Source organism: Ixodes scapularis, unplaced genomic scaffold, assembly GCF_016920785.2.
Source record: "Ixodes scapularis isolate PalLabHiFi unplaced genomic scaffold, ASM1692078v2 PGA_scaffold1__304_contigs__length_218370807, whole genome shotgun sequence".
Taxonomy (NCBI): Eukaryota; Metazoa; Arthropoda; class Arachnida; order Ixodida; family Ixodidae; genus Ixodes; species Ixodes scapularis.
In genome coordinates this window covers 206,028,088-206,044,830 of record NW_024609846.1, presented here as the reverse complement: position 1 = coordinate 206,044,830, position 16,743 = coordinate 206,028,088, and the positions used below count along the sequence as shown (strand labels likewise).

The following is a 16,743-nucleotide window of genomic DNA, read 5'->3' as shown; positions in this document are numbered from 1 at the left end:
TTTGGGTTAGTCAGTCTATCTGCCATAAAAAAAAAAAAATTATGTGAACAGGTTGTAGGAACTACACTTGGTTTCACTTTACAATGAACTGCGGCGTACGCTGCGACCCATCAGAGCCGATCCAGTGCTGTGAACCTATCGCGTGATTCCGTGCCCCTTCCGAAGGTCGCGCGACAACCGCACAGCATTAAATTGGCTCTGATGGCTGGTAGCGTCTGCTGCAATTCATGATGCGGTGAAACAGAGTGAAGGCAGCTAAAGTTTCAGGTTGAAATGAAGCATAGGGGGTACCTACTTCCAACAAACTGGGGTAGAATTTTCCCATTCTGCACCATAGATCCTCTCATTAATACGAGTCCCATAGCAGCCTGAGCAGCAGCTTTACCCACTCTACACGTTATGCCTTCGCAAAAGTGCACTGCGTGACACTGTTAACACTGACGGGACTTCGGCGCTTTGCTGCAGTTTACTTCGAAAGAGTATTTACTGTATTGACCACTTAGGTTAGTAGAACTTTCCACCATTATAGTGGTTTTGGTGACAGTCCTTAGATACAGTGAAACTCGTTTAGAACGAACCCACATACAGCAAATTATTGTCGATATCGAACTCACGGTAGACTTTAATGAAAATCCATGTAAAAAGTACTGTTTATAACGAACACCATATTGGCTATATCAAACTTTTCCTCCCCAGGAAAGCTTCCCAAAATGTGCATACAATTGTCTTCTAACCTGTCCCTCGACCCTCCCCCCCCCCCCCCCCCCCCCCCCAAAAAAAAAAAAGTAGTAAAGAAAGAAAATCCCAAAAAGCTCAAGCCGCGAACAAAATTGACAAAAGAGAAGCGATTCAGAATGGGAGAAATCTAAAAAAACGCTGCACGCATGCACAGAAAAGAAAAAAAAAAAAACTTCATCACTAAGTGGCTGCCTGCATGCACGCAAAAAAAAAAACAACCTTTTTAGTGCATTTTTACAAGGTGGAAGCGAAGAGATGAGAAAGAAACAGCAGCCCTCGCCTTACAACAAATGCGTCGTGGAAGTTTGTTGTCAATGGTTTTTGCTATATCGAACTGATCGTAGCGTTTCCTGCTGTTCATTATAAACTGGTCTGACTGTCGTTAGAGAAAAAGTAGAGAAAACTTGCCAAGCCTCGTTTGTGCTAACAGTGTCATGGACTGTACATTGTAGGTATTTCGTTACTTGGCTTAGAAAGGTCGATTAAAAATAGTAGACGTGATTATAGTTACTCCCATGGTAACATGTCTCATGCAAGAGAGAAAGAAACATCAAGTACAGGTGTAGCATAGGCTGTTTTCAGAACCCACGCCTCACTTTAAAATTGGCGCCCCTCCCTACCTTGGATGAAAATTTTACATCACTACATCTAAAATTTTCATCCAAGGTGTGTTTTAGTGGTACTTTGCCTCGTGAAATTTCAAGGCACGGCTCTCTCACTGTAAGAAAGTGAGACAAACACCCTTGCCGTGGCCAACGACAATGCAGACAATCAAGTTAGTGCTTGTGGCGCCGTCTCTCCATAGGTTTATGAGCAGACATTGGTGAGGTCTATGCGCTGCTCCTGTCGGGAGATGGTGCTACAAGCACAGTCCTAAATAATTCTAAGATAGCAAGGGTCTTCGTCTCAGGAGTTACGCCTTGAAATTTCACAAGGTAAAGGATGCCACTAAACTACATCTTCAGTTAAAATTTCAGGTTGCTATAGTGTGAGCGCCAATTTTTCTAGCCGATTTTACAGTCAGCCTGAGTATTGAAAACTCCCTATATATGAAACGACAGTGAATGTGCAGGGGAGCTGGTTATAGCTTATTATGGTGTTTAAAACCCGAGACTGTGGTGAGGGAAAAAATAGAAAACTTTGTATTGGAAGAAAAAGGCACAGGAGATGATGTCTCAATTGAGACATCTTCTCCTGTGCCCTTTTCTTTGAAGTTTCCTATGTTTTCCCTCACCACAGTCTCGGGTTTTAAACATTATGAACCCCTATACATGTTGCAACATGACAAATGCAGGAGAGAGACTCCCCTCAAAATATGTTGGAAACTGGGCAGAGCTTTGTCTTTGTGGCCACCAATCTTGAGAAGAGGGCACTGAGGTGATTGCAGGGTGTCTAGCAAACAGGAAGAGCGGATATAGTTAGGGAAATTTTAATTACCGGGAAAAATCGGGGAATTGTTAGGGATATTGTCAAAATTCGAGCCCAGTCTTAGAAATACATTTAACCGCCGCTACAGTGGTCAGAGAATTTCACCTGAAATTGTCAGGGAAAACCTGGAAAAGTAGGGGAATTTCAAAGTAACAATTTGCTAGACACCCTGGGTCGATAGATCGGGTGAGGGCCTAGCTTCCACCGCGCTGTCAGCTTAGGAGTGAACGAGGTATAATGCTTCTCTCTTTTCGTGATGTTAGAACTCGGTGTGTATGTACATACTGAGTGGCATGGTGGCACCATTCCTTCGCTAGGAATTCGTGGGTAAAGCCTCTGCCATCCTTTCATTGCAACAAACAAACCTTTTCTTTTTTAAAAAAGGATGCATTTTCTTTGTCATCATGCTATTACCATGAATTGAATTGGTACAAATGTTCGATTTCAGGAAGGGAATGAAAGTAAAGCTGGTTCAGATGTTTGCCCCTTTCTCTTATGTCTAACTACATCCACTACGACGTGAGACGTTGCATGGACTTCGGTTCCCATAGCAACTTATATCAGCATCTCATTGTAAGCCGTCAAATGCAGCCATTTGTACTCAAAACGCAAATATCTGAATAAGCCTACATGGAGGGTCCTTTGTTTCTGAGTAAAACCCAATATTTCTCAATAATTCACCCTGAACATGTTTCTTGAGAATTGGGTTGAACCCGATTTTTCCCCGAATAAGGAAATGGAATTCCACCATTTTCTAAATTGTTCTGTTCTGAGAATATTTTCTAGGAAAGAGAAGGGCTGGAGGAACATGTGCGCTAGCTCCAGACCTCGGAAAAGTTTTCTTTGGCTTCAGTGAACTGTAGTGACATAGCTAGAGCTCCAAAATGTTGCTTTTACGTATGTTGTGAAGTATCCTTTGCCCCTCCGCCCTTCTCCCCCTCATCTCCCGACCTTCACCCACTTGATTCAAGTGCTTGAAGATCTTGTCACGGCTTGAAGATCTCAAACCACCCCGTTCAAACGAATTGAATCGGATCCGACTCAGTTCAGTGCATTTATCTAGCGAATCGAGGTGTTTATATAGGACGATTTGATACGCTAACTGTATTCGATGCGCTACTGTCGCATTTATGTAAACATAGCCAGAGGTATTGGGCACATTAGTGCCGAAACATCTAGAAAGCCGTGGTCATTGCGAAGGACCTGAAACGAAGGTATCGACGTATGAATCTCTTATCTGCCCTTTACTAAAATATGCTTACGTCCTGTGGGACAGTCGTATGTGGACTGGTTGAAAGGGGTTAAAAAAAAAGAATCTTGGGTTCATTTATAATTTATATGGCGAAGAATGACATCTTTCATCATGTATGCAGCTTCTGCACTGCCTGAGTTATCATGTCGAAGAAAAGTAAAGCGCTTGAAATTTTTGCATAGCGTAATACATAACGATGCTTGTTCAAACTTTGACATCTATCTTCAGCATAAAGTGAGCCGTGACACAAGACAGAAACACGAGAAACTGATTTGTGAGCTTTGTTTAAAAAAAGATTGTTTAAAATGTTCCTTTTTTACACGTACCATTTGCGAGTGCAACAAGTTTCCCCGCAGCGCGACATGTATTGTCTCATTTGCTACATTTTCTAGTGTAATTGATGAACTTATCTTCACTAGAAATGACTCCAAGGACAAAACTGCTGACTCGTTTTACTGAATGTTTATGCATATTTATTTGCTTTGCTGGCTTTTATTTATTCTGCCTACAACCGTGCCTTAGCCTTCAAAAGTTGGCCGGCATTACCTTCAAAATAAATAAATAAATAAATTATAGACTTTAAAACCACTTTACCCTTTATCCACTTTAGGCAATTTCTTCGAACGAATGATTGTGCTCAAACTTTCTCTTTCGTGCAATTCACGCAGAACCAGAGCCACCACGCAAACAATGTAATTTACAGCGTATTCAGGAGTCATACCACCACAACAGCCTAAAAGAATTGTAAATCTTAGGAAGTTTGGTCAGCCTAGAAATATAGGAATATTCGGGGAAGTTAGCTTGAGAGAGTCGAAAATGTGAGGTAATTTGTGACAGTGATAAATTTGTGAGTACATGCTACAGCACTGCATTTTTGTGTTGACATTGTCTTCTGTATTCGAAAAACCTGGACGCATCTTTCGAGAGTTAATAATAATATGAATATCAATGTAAATTCTAGGCAGAAATCTTGTGAATTTTTTTGAAAACCAATGTGGTCACAGTTTGCAGCGATGCATCATTTTTTATAGCATTAGACCTTTCGTGCTTCATTTAGTTGGGGAAATCCACTAAGATGTCGACGCTTGGACCACTTTGAGGTCTTCAATACAAGATGTCCCATTTGGCTGCATGTTGGATATTTCCCATTTTGATTTTTCGTCCGGTCTTCAGTTATTCGTCGTTGATAGAGGAAACAAACTTCGACCTTGTTCCCTGCACGAGCCCTTCCGTAGCCCATTGGCCTCAGGGATTGCGAATAAAAATGTAAGCGGGGGACCGGCGCAACAAAGGGAGGCCCTGTTTGCCTTGGTGTCAGACTTGCGTAGTGCGAGCAAGAGCGTTGTGCACTGCTCCCATTGGGGTCACTACTCAATGCATGAGCTGTTTGCACTCCCTGGGGGATTGGAGCGAGGACATAGTAGCCAGGAGGGCCACAAAGGACAGCTTTCACTCCTTTGGCTCAAATTTGTTTCTTCAAACTTGGTCCTGAGCTGGGTTCTGTCTTAGAGAGTTTTGTTTTTTCTCATTTCTTTCCTTTCTCTTTGAAACGGGGACTGCTACGAAGGGGTTGAAGCAGCACAAAATGCCGTTTGCTCGGCTTACAAGTGTGGAGAGGTTGTCCGGCTCCACCAAGTATTTTTTTGCTTTAGTGTAGAGCTGAGGGGACAGAATAGGCCAAGGGCTTTATCAAAATAAAACTTGTTTTTTAGCGAACACCTCTTCTTATTTTTGCGTAACTGCATTTATAATAGGCTCATGTGAAATCACTGAGGGCTTTCTTGCTACACACTAGGTTTGTATGAACAATAAAAATGGTGAAGAAATATGTTGCTTTTTGTAGCACCGAGTGGCTTTGCATTCTTTTTTAGTCCATATAAACATTGATTGAAGGATTTATTTTTATGTCCATCGAAATTTCAAAATACACCAATATTTTGCTTGATATAGACTCCTGCAAGTTAAGTATGGTTCTCAAACTTCTTGATGGTAAACATGCGTATACAGAAAATTTTATGGATCATCCATCAACATTTAGTTTCTTCTGCGTGCGATACCGTACTCGGGCATACATTGCTTTCACGTGTTGGGCCTTTACGCAACCTTTTCTGATAAATTGTCTGTTTATTTTGATGAACAAGGCATAGCTCAAGGGGGAGAAGGTTTAAGAAAAGTAATCGAGCAAACTTCGGCCTTCAGAAATTAAACATACAGAAATTGCTCGATCTGTGTCGACGGTGTAGGCAGCGACTGATGATAAATCTTCAAGGGAACTGTGTTTGAAAATATTGAAGAGTGCTTTATGCTGTATCGTAAATGTGTGTGGTTTGCAAATCATCACCTTTGGTATCTTTCATTGTGTTCTTGGTTTTGGAAAGAGATCAACATTTCTCTGAAGTTTAAGCAAGTAAGCAGGGGAGCTGGTTAAGGATAGACATTGTAACCCTGGAGCGAGGGACCTTTAACTGCGTTTAGAGTTTTGTGTCTCTCCGTCCGCTTTTCTGTCCCCTCTTTTCAGGTTGCTTGCATGATGGTGCGCTTGCAGGTGTGCTTGTATTACATAAAAAAACATTTTAAAAAATCTTGCGCATTGAGGTAGAAACTTGGGTTCTGCCAAGTAACCTGGAAATAAGAAGTGGTTTATTTCCCCCTCCTACGATCATAGTGAACACCTCTTTAATGCAGTAGTCAGTTCGTCCATCCATACGCTGTGTTGCAGAGTGCCCCGAGATTTTATGGGACTGTTGTTACTTAACAGGTGTTGTCACTGTTGAGTATTTTCAGTGTTGTCACTTAACTAGCTGGTTTTTTTAAAGCAACCTTGGCGATGTGTCTGATGGGAGTTTGGTTATTGCGAATGCAGGTGCTCTGTGTGCGATGTGTCGCTGAACAGTTGGTACTTCGAGAAGGATGGGATGCTGTTCTGCAAAAGCGACTACTTGTCGAGCTACGGCGAGGCTTGTCAAAACTGCGCCAACATCATTACCGGTCCGGTTATGGTGAGTCGCGTTTTTTTAATATTTTTATTACGGAATGCGTCGCGGGGCTGTTTTTGGCCTTTGGAGTGTAACATCATGGCAAGGCGTTAACCCCTTAAGTGCCAATTTTTGTTTTCCAAAAGTAACCTAAAAGTGCCAGATTTTTTTTTTATTTTGAATTGTTACTCCTCTAGTATTACACATAAAATTTGAAACATTTATCACGCAAAAATCAGCGGAGGCAAAAAAAAAATATTTGCCAACTAATACAAGTGCTGCCATCTATGATCAGCGCTGCAAAACTACTCAGACGAGCCGAGCTCGTTCGTGGAATTGAGGGCAACTGAAAAAAACCACTGGACGTGCTGAGCTCGTCCACGGCCTTTTTAGCCAGAAAGTGGCCGACGAGCTCAGGTCGTCCAAGGCACTTAAGAAGGTAAACAAATCAACTGCTTAATTTAGCAGTAAAATGTTACAGATGGCTCAGTCCATATGCGTGTGGTGACATGATGTCATGATGAATGTCACGTGACACCAATTACACCACCAAGTCACGTGACATCATGGTATTACATTGTTATGTCATAATACCTGACGTCACACTGCATGGTCACATGAACACACGGTTTATAGTGGCACCAACCACGCGGTCCACAGTGGCACAGCTATGTGACTGTCATAAGTATTTCGCATACGGGGATTTTATGAAATATGCCCTAAGGACTGCACTAACATATATCCACATAAATAGGGATTGAGCAAAATGCATTCTGCATAATTCTGTCTTATCGCAGGACTAAGCGGTCTGCAATTTTAGGTATGATTATTGACAGAAGAAACCACTCCATTTATCTTTCAACGCTCTAAGCATGCCGGGCTCGACTTTTTTCTTTTTTTTGGCGAAGCAGTGTTTTTTATTATTGCGAAAGTCTATTTAGGGTGTATGCTGGGGGCTGATGTGCAGACATGAGAACTCGTCTGTTTGTGGCTGTGTGTGTCGATGCCCTATTGTGCAACTGAATTCTTTGCCTTTTATTGCAACTTCTGCCTAGTAGGCTGTAATACAAGGCAGAGAATTGCCTTGTATTGCAACCTACTAGGCTGAAATACAAGGAAATTCTCTGCCTTGTATTGCAGCTTACTAGGCTGCAACACATGTCTTACTGGTGCCTTGTCTTGAATCGCAACTGTGGAATGTACAGGGTGCAGTGATGCAATTGCTGCGCGAAACTGCGCCAGGGGGCTAACCCTGGAACATCCTGCTACATTTTGACAAAATATGGGTAATCTGCGCCAAGCCTGCGCCAAAGGACCAATTTCGGCCGCCTTTCAAAACCGAAACTAAACTGAGTACCGTAATTGAGCACGCGTAAGCAGCCGACCAACACAAAGTACCCTGCATGGATCGTCCATTGGTCTTGCATGGCTTTTCCCGCCGTCTCTCGTCTTGCGCTCTCGTCGTCTCGCATCTATTTAGAGAAAAACAAAAAACATTTCAACGATAGACGCGGACGTGTGCGGTCAGCCATGCCGTCATGCTGTGAACCACGTTTTTGCGCGGCGGGATTTATTTTGTGAGCTGAAGCACTCACTCCTAAAAGAAACGGCCATGCGAAAACTATATTTGGTTCCTGCCTGCGAGTCACCGTGGTCGTGCAACGTCGGGTGTTGTCGTCCCCACATCACTGGAAATATGGCGCTTTTTGAACTGAAACATAAGGACAGCCGCATGTTCATCAAAATTCCTGTTCTTGTTTAAATTATACGCTACTACGAAAATTCCTCTTTAGCTTAAAGACTGCTATGTCGAAGTATTGATTACTTAGGTTTTTTTCGGTGGGCTTTCTTTCAAGAGGATATGACTGCGTTATATCCTTCTAAAAAGAGTCGATTTAGTGGTTTTCCATAACTCTCAGCAAGCTTCTCCTAGTACGTGAAAAATGTGCCGCGAAAGAAAGATGGTGAAGAGAAGTGAGCTAAAGCAAAGAAGGCAATGTCTTCACGTTGAACCCGCACAGCGCGCTTGTTCGTCTCGAGTTCAGTCGTTGCACAAAGGGCTCCAAGAACTTCTTCACCCTGCCTCACGATGTCTTGCATCGATGCATGCACTCAGGTTCTTTTCTTTCTGTGTGTTTAGATTATACTTTGCCTGCCGGCCTAGCAAGCACGCGCCGCTGGACTGTTTCTTGTTGTACGCTGGACAGTTACATTTTGTATACAATTTTGGGAACCAGTTGGCGACGGAGCGGAGTGAATGGTCTCCGCTCGCGCGACGAAACACGTGCAACTGCAAGCCTGCCGAACTTCCCTTCACGTCCATGCGAACATGATTGTACGACAGAGGCACCAGCCGGGACGTTTGCTTACTTTTGATGAAAATCTGGCGCGTAGGGAACCAGTAAAACGGTGGCAAGCGGTTTTCCGGAATTGCTCGGCAATGTCTACAGCACTGTACACTAGTGGGATGTCTCAATGTCTATTTGGCGACATTGAAACGGGCATTCATTACTAGCCAGAGGCAAAGCTAGGCTTGCAGCAGCCTTGCAAAATTTCAAAAAAAAAAAAAAAAAAACACCCACTAGTTGCAATGCATGCTTGTCTTGTGTACAATTTCCCATTGCACTGCAGCAGTTACGTGTTTCATCAGTCGGAGACTACTTCCATTAATTATATTATATAACTAGTCAACCTAATGCTGTGATATTTGCTACTAAGGTGGCCATTTTCAAATAAATTCTGATGTGTGAAGTGTGGTTTTTATCTATAGCGGGTACATGTATCTTTTAAAGGCTGACAACCAGATTCGAGATTCTGCAAGGCAGAAGATCCTCCTCACCATGGGGGAGGAGGAAACAGGAAACGGTGGACAGGGTAGAAGGGGGAGAGGAGGAGCAAGCGAGGGAAAAGTGTAAAGTGCGAACTGGTCGTCGGCCTTTAAAATATGTGCCATGTCATTGGCATTTCAATGTTACATGTTGAAAGACTCCTAGGGGGTCTAACTTGACCGTAATTTGTTTATTGCGGCGAGCAAAGTGCCCTTTGTTTGTCCAGCACTTAAGACAAATATTTTTATTTTTCTAAAAATATCTGTTCCAAATGCCACTTTTGCTGCTCCGAAACACCATTTTGGCTGCTCCAAAAGCCACTTTTGCTGCTCCAAAACACTGTTTCGGCTGCTCTGAGAGCTGCTCCTAAATGAATTAAGCGTATCACATCACTGAGGGTGCAGAAAATTAACTGGTTAAAATGAGTTCAAGGCAGAGTGGTAAAAATGCCATGCAGGGAGCCTCGGGTGCGTTAAACTGGGGGGTGGGGGGCAATGATGATGATGATGATGATGATGATGATGATGATGATGATGATGATGATGATGATGATGATGATGATGATGATGATGATGATGATGATGATGATGATGATGATGATGATGATGATGATGATGATGATGATGATTAGAGGAACAGTTATTTAAATCGGCTTCAAAATTCAAAATTTTCCTAAGGCCCTCTCAAATCACCTATGCACGTGCCTATCAGGAATAAAAACACAGGAAATGATTTGGAGAGCATCTCCTGATAATGGGGGGTGCATTTACTTATGGTGGTTATCGTTAAGGTGATTGGCTCTTTATTTCTCTTGTCCAATATTCAATTGGAAATGAAACATGTTTTTATTAGCATGAATAAATTTGTCTCTATGAAGCTCACATAACTGCTTGAGACCGACACGGGAGGACGATACTTGTTGTTGAGCCGATCTGCAGGAACACAATCTTTGGTTTGCTTTTTGGCAGTGTGAAACACTGTCGCAGGGTATGCTAAGAATGGCATTGTGTTCGCATGATAGATCTGAAGGCAAACACGCAAAATGTTCAGAAAGACAGAGATTCTGAATGGTATTCTTCAAAGGATGCTGATTCATGATGCCATACTGCAAAAAGAAATACATAGAGACGTAATGTAATGATATTCCTAATTACCCATAAATAGCACAAAGGAGAGAAAGATTTTTGTACTCTTAAGGGGGCAGTGCAACGATTTTCAGACTTTGGCCAATTAACTGCGGAAATTAATCTGCGTCACCTATGGAACAAAAAAAACGAATGCCGCATTTTCTTGCGAGCGCTAGTTCTTATTTAAAAAAATGAAACAAATCGAAGGTCGAAGTGCCTCTCAACTCTCCACACCGACTTTCGAGTGACGTCTCTGGGGGTTCACATGGTTTCCTCTTGGGCCCTCTCTTCAGAGACCGCAGCCGCTTCCTCCGCGATTGTCGACTTTTGAAGGATTAGCCTCGTCGAAGGTCGCGGCGAGCGATGAACACAAAGGGCGGTTCGCCATAAGGCTGACGGCAAGTGTAGCAGCGGAGGGGGACAGGATTTGTTGACTTCCGCGTATCCCACAGAGACGCCGTCATTTTAGTTCCCGTAGCCGCCACTGGCGGCTGCAGATCGGCAAATAATTTGTTTTTTTCCTTGCGATTACGCAGCAGAATGGCCGTTTTTTGGGGAAAAATGACGCGTTTTTGGTCACTTGGGCTTGTATAAACAATATAAAAAATGGAAACTGGCAATTCTTTCAACATTAAAACCGTTGCACTGCCCCTTTAATATAAATCACATTTGGTCATCAAATTGCATAAATTAGAAACTTCGCAAAATACTGCCTCGGCACGGTAATGTCATGCAGTCGAACCTTGTCAATTCGAACTTGAGAAAGACAGAAAATTTGTTTGAATTACCAGCACTTTCGTCCCATACGGACGTATAGGATGGGACCTGCAGGTTAGTTTGCATTAAGAGAGTTTGAATTAACGAAATTCGACTGTATTTGATTTTGCATGCACTTGTTTTGGGCCCTCACTTTATACCTCTGTGCTTTATCAGTCATGCGCTCTAGCATTTATTAAACTGCCGTACGTCCTCACATAGGACTGCTATATGTACTGCACAACTTTACCATTTCGACGTCTACTTTTGCTAGTGTTGCGAACATCGCATTTCACCAGAAAACTGGACTGTTTAACATGGTTTGCAAGTGAAGTCATCGCACTATATTATGATGTCTTTACGATTTTTTCTTGCCGAGAAAACGAAATCCGGTGGTGCAAAATTCATGCCGCAAAAGGTTCGCACTCAGTGCAAGTCTTGTGTATTTGAGATACACATTTTTTCTTGGAGTAGCACCGTGAGCAACAGCACAAGCATCTGGCACCATGAAACGTGCTGTCTGGCAAGATTTTTTTTTTTTTAAAGTAGTTTTTGGGTTACTTTTTGTGGTCTGTTCCAAAGATGCAAAGCAGATGCACCTTTTCAACACAAGGCACTCCCCCCTTTTTTCTTTTTTTGTTTGTTTGGGGTGTTAATTTGACAATTATATCTATGTAACCTGTTAAAAGTAATCCTCCATTGCTTTTAGTTTGCACCAAAAAAATATGAAGTTTAAACAAGATACAGAGGTGGTAGAAGCTTGGGGAAGAACTTGATAATGACATTCCTGTGAGACTTAGAGCGGCTGCCAACGTCCGGCTGTCCCTCTGAGACCACTAGGACCTTTCTTTTCAGGTATCCCTCCCACACACACTAGTAGTTCTATGTATCGTCGGATTCAGGAGACAGATTGAGTCCTTTTAATGTTTCTATTCTCCGGGTAAACTTTCTGGTGCAGTTCAACAACAATGAAAACAGGTTTGGGTGCCTCAGTGAGGAGGGCATCTAAAATGAGTCATTCAACAATTTTTGTACTTTCAGTAAATACTGCTAAGACCTAACCCCTGACGTTTATAGCTTGCAAAAAGGCCCATAAGTTTTTCTCCCCATGCAATGGCAGACGCAGCAAAAGTAAAGAAACAGCTTTTCCCTCAACAACTCGCAATGAGAGTAAGCTGTCACAAGATATGACTCTACCGTGTTTACTCGAATAATAGCCACACTGTTTATGAAGAAAACCTGAGGGTTCACTTCTCCGCAGAGCACGCTGAATGCCAATCACCGCGATCGACAACATGACTCCAAAGGTTTACAGGACAGAGATAATGTCTGCGTGCGAAGATACCATCTGTGAAGGTTGCATTTCTATGGAGAATCGTGTTCTCGATCTAATTATTCACTGTTATTTATGCGCAACGCGATGATTGGCTGTATATGTGCTTTGCGGGAAAGTAGAAGCAAGGACATTGTTCATAAATAGTGTGGCTATTACTCGAGTAAGTACGGTAATTATATACTGTAACCGTTCATTGTAGTCAGCTCTGCTATTCTTGTCATGGATTGAACACCAGCCATTACCCAAATGTTTGGTGATACTGATTGTCATAAACCCGAGCTCTCATCTCAGGCTTAAGATAGTCGAGTATGTCACGGTATCATGTGCCTCGGGGTGCGAAGTCGTGATGTCATGTGACGTCACTGTGTCAGCAACGCTAGTAAATCTAGTGACGTCCTCAATTTACGTTGACTCGAGGTAGTGAGTTACGTGAAGACGTCGCATCATGTCACTGGGTCGCGTGGCGCGACATCACTTGGCAACATAGCATGTCTTGAAACCGTGACGTCACATGATCATGTGACACATGATTAATTATAGTGCCAATACAGAAGCGCCACGAAAGCCCACATCTTCTTATACATTTCAATTCTGTACATGATGATTTCATCAATACATAACAACACAACTGGAATTTTTTATTCTCAAATATTAATTTTGTGATACTAAGAAAAAAAAAATACCGTGAATTGTTTTCAATCGGTTATTGTTACATTTTTTTCTGGTTCAATTCCAAGATGGCGGCAAAGATTGCAGTTCAGTTTCGGTTCGGCTAAAAATAATGGTTTGGTTCCCGTTTTTCGGTTAGGTTCCGGTTTCACACTCTGGCCTGTACACTGCTGCACTAATTTATGCTTGTCAGACATTTTATTAACGTTGCTACATAGTAGGATTTCAAACAAAAATTTTCAAGTAACCCCTTTTACGGGCCTTTCTTAAATTGTCTGTCTATTGCCACGACGTAAAACCGGGGGTTTTGTTTCATGTCTGCTTTTTGCATCTGAATGGCATGTCCTTTGCATGGTTACCAACTCACCCATAGCTGAATATAAAATTTATTTTTGCAACCTTTGGTCTAATTTGCAGCTTGTATCATATGGCTGTTTTAGTAAAATGTTTTATTCTTTTTTGTACATTCTTTAAGTCATCCTGAGAGATAAAAAGAAGTGGCAATATTATATTCGTCATGACAGGCACGTCATAGTGCCTATGAACTGGTTTGTGCATGACACACTGACCTCATTTATGTAATATAGCCTGTTTAAATATGTTGTTTTCACTTGTTCTCGTCACAGGAAGTGACGACTAGTGTTGACTGTTCAAAGTTATTTTCTTCTATTGTTGGAGTATAGTGTTTCAGTTATAGTTTTCCTTCTATTGTTTTTTATACACGTATTATAGGCCTAATGGGCAGTATTGTTTTGGTTCTTTTTTGCTTTCTGTTGTATATTTTATGTGAACTTGGGGACCTGTACCCCATACTTGTGTCAGCCCCTGTTAGGGGTGAACAGTACTCATAAATAAATAAATAAATAAAGCGCGGCTACCTTAGCCTAGGTGTGAAATGCTGTTCTGATTTTTGGAAGTTTTGAGTGTCAAGTGGCTTGTCTGTTTCATTCACTGCAGGTTGCAGGGGACCACAAGTTCCACCCCGAATGCTTCTGCTGTGCTAGCTGCAATGCGTACATTGGTGACGGCGATTCATACGCCCTAGTGGAACGGTCCAAGTTGTACTGGTGAGTCTGCGTCTGGTGGCAGACCATCGCACCGGAACGGTTAGGGCCGATGTTGATCGACGAGTCACAAGATTTCCTCTTTCTTTTTGGGGGTGGGTGGGAGTTGGTTGGTAGGTTGGTTGTTGTTCACCCTTTATTTTTAAATTTAGCTCCTTGTTTAATCTTGAGGGGGAACACTGGTTTTGGAGCTTTTTTCTTTTTTTTATGACCGAACCCGGTAAAGCTATATTACTTCACCGCGACAGTTTGTAGGAGACAACCACCCTTTACCGATTCCCTGAGCGGATGACTCGAACGAATTTCCCCGTTTATTTTGTTTCACTTTCGCCCGTGGATTACACTTCATAGCAGACAAGCCCCGTTTTTCGTTTGTGTTAGCGGACAGACCGTCTGCAAATGTCGTCGTATCTCGCTCCTCGGGAGCCAAGCTAGATCTCGAGACGACCAAAACGGGGCCCCCTCTCCCCGTCGTATCCCCAGCGGCTCTTGCTACAAGCACCACATGAAGCCGCTGTCGAAGCACACCGCCCTGGGCAAGCAGCCCCACAGCATCCAGCTGCTGGAGATCCCCGTGGGAAGCACCAGCGCCCGCAGCATCAAGCTCAGCGCCCCCTGCTTCGGGATACACGCCGGGGTACACATCGCCGAGTAAGTCCCTTTTCCCCTTTCTCGAGTCAGTCCGCGAGATGGACTTCCGCAACAATCGGTTACCGCGGCATTTGGTCCCTAAGTGGCAACGAACAACGTCGCGGAAGCCGGAGAGTCACGCCGTCGGAAGTTGCAATCCCGGTGGTTGGTTGTAGAAGTCCCGGCAAAGAACGGAAGCAGAGGCTAGCGTCGCCGTCGTCGTGGCATCTTAACTCCCGGCTGCGAAAATTTCCATGTGCAGCAGAACACTACTCCAAAACCATTGTGGAAGAATAGGATGATACAAGTTCGAAAACAACTGCGTCTTATACTAAAAGGTTTCCCCCTCTTTGGCCAATAGACCTTTTGCCGGCAAGCCTCCGCGCATGCGAACGGCCTCTCCTCTGGCTGTACCTCCCGCCATCGCCATTTTCGGAGCGCCTTTCTTTGTGCGTATTTTGTCTTCTTTGCCACCTCTTTCTCGAGCGTTGGTTGTGTGGGGTAAAGCTCTGCACGGGGCTGGGCCCACCCGAAAGCCCAAGCTGGGTAGGACAGATTGTTCCTGGCCCAGGCTAGGGTTGGGCATAAAAACACTTTCTAAAACGCTGAGAAGAAAATGCTAATGCATTGATCGTTTAGATTTGAAAGAAACGATAAAAGCTAAAGTGCAAACTCGCTACGACGCCACAAAAAAAAAATCTTAGAAATAAAGAAAGCTGTCTTGAACTAAGAAAGCCCACAAGAGGATACGGAGACGAATCCTGGAGGTTCCATCAGCATCGTGGAACAGCTGCCAGCAGGCAAGAAAACCAGGGCAATCCGGTCACAGGAGTCAGTACGATTGTCTTTCCCTTTTCTTTTCAAACTCTCGAAGTAAGAAAAAACGCCCTCTGGCTACCAGAGATAACCCGTGTCTTTTATATTTGTGTAATCTTTCGAAGGTTCACCATGTGACTGCGACATGAGGGCGTCTTTCATGCAAATTAGGCCAAACGAACCAAATGCACCAGTAGCTTTGCAGAGCAGTTTTGTATTTAAGAGATGAGCCGCACATCTTGGCCTTTCGCCGGGCCGGGACCGTGCAGGGCTCGAGTGTGGGGCATAAAAGGCAATGAAAATCGATACAGCAGCATGGTGCCATTGTGTTTAGACAGCCAGAGGCAAGTTGGGCCGCCCTTCGTTCATAGTTTGCGGACAACCCCCAAGATGGCACTCGTTGCTGGGTGAGGTCCATTTACGACTGATATAAACATCCGACGTCATTCCTACATCTTTTGATCTTTTTGTAATGACTGCAGAATTGGGATTTTCCACGGCCATTACAAAGTTTCAGTTTCAGTGACAGTTTTTAACATTTTTTTATGACCACTCCTATGGTTCCCTGAATGAATCTAGTAGTATTCCCACAAAATGAATAAAAACTTGGCAGCAACTCTTATTTCTAAAGTTTCATAATGTGGGGAAAGCAGCCTTAAAAGGCAATTGTTTAAATTTGTTCAGAAGATGTTAAACATTGCATTACATTACGGTGTCACAAGGCCCCTTGACATCACGTAACCAGACATCATGCCACATGGCGTCAGTGTCAAGTCATGGTGTCGCATCACACAACACCGTGACATGGCGACGGGGCGTCGGTGTCAAGGTGTGTTGTCACGTGACATCAGATGACCTGACGTCTTTCAAAGTTGTCATTTGGTGTGACATTGCATTACGCCACAACTTGTCATCCAACAATAATCGGACCGGTTGTGCCTTCCTGCCCTGCAATTGGCCATGCACGGACAGAGACGGGCAGACATATTTTCAGGGTGTCTACCAACCGAGAATTCTTAGGGATTTTGTATAGTCTGGAAAATCTCAGGGAATACTCAAGGAATTTGTGCTTCTATCAGGAAATTTTTGAAATTTTTTTTTAAAGTGTTACAGATGTATTCTCA

General features: G+C 43.2%; 1 protein-coding gene across 1 annotated transcript in view; it reads left to right on the top strand.

Moving 5' to 3' along the window:
- Positions 1–16,743, top strand: part of LOC8043670 (LIM domain kinase 1) — a 66,309-nt gene that overhangs the window by 2,214 nt on the left and 47,352 nt on the right. Inside the window, exons 2-4 of the mRNA XM_040208513.3 lie at positions 6,282–6,417; positions 14,067–14,176; positions 14,657–14,824. Of these exons, the coding sequence (XP_040064447.1) occupies positions 6,334–6,417; positions 14,067–14,176; positions 14,657–14,824 (362 nt within the window). The 5' untranslated portion in view covers positions 6,282–6,333. The remainder of the gene's footprint in view (positions 1–6,281; positions 6,418–14,066; positions 14,177–14,656; positions 14,825–16,743) is intronic.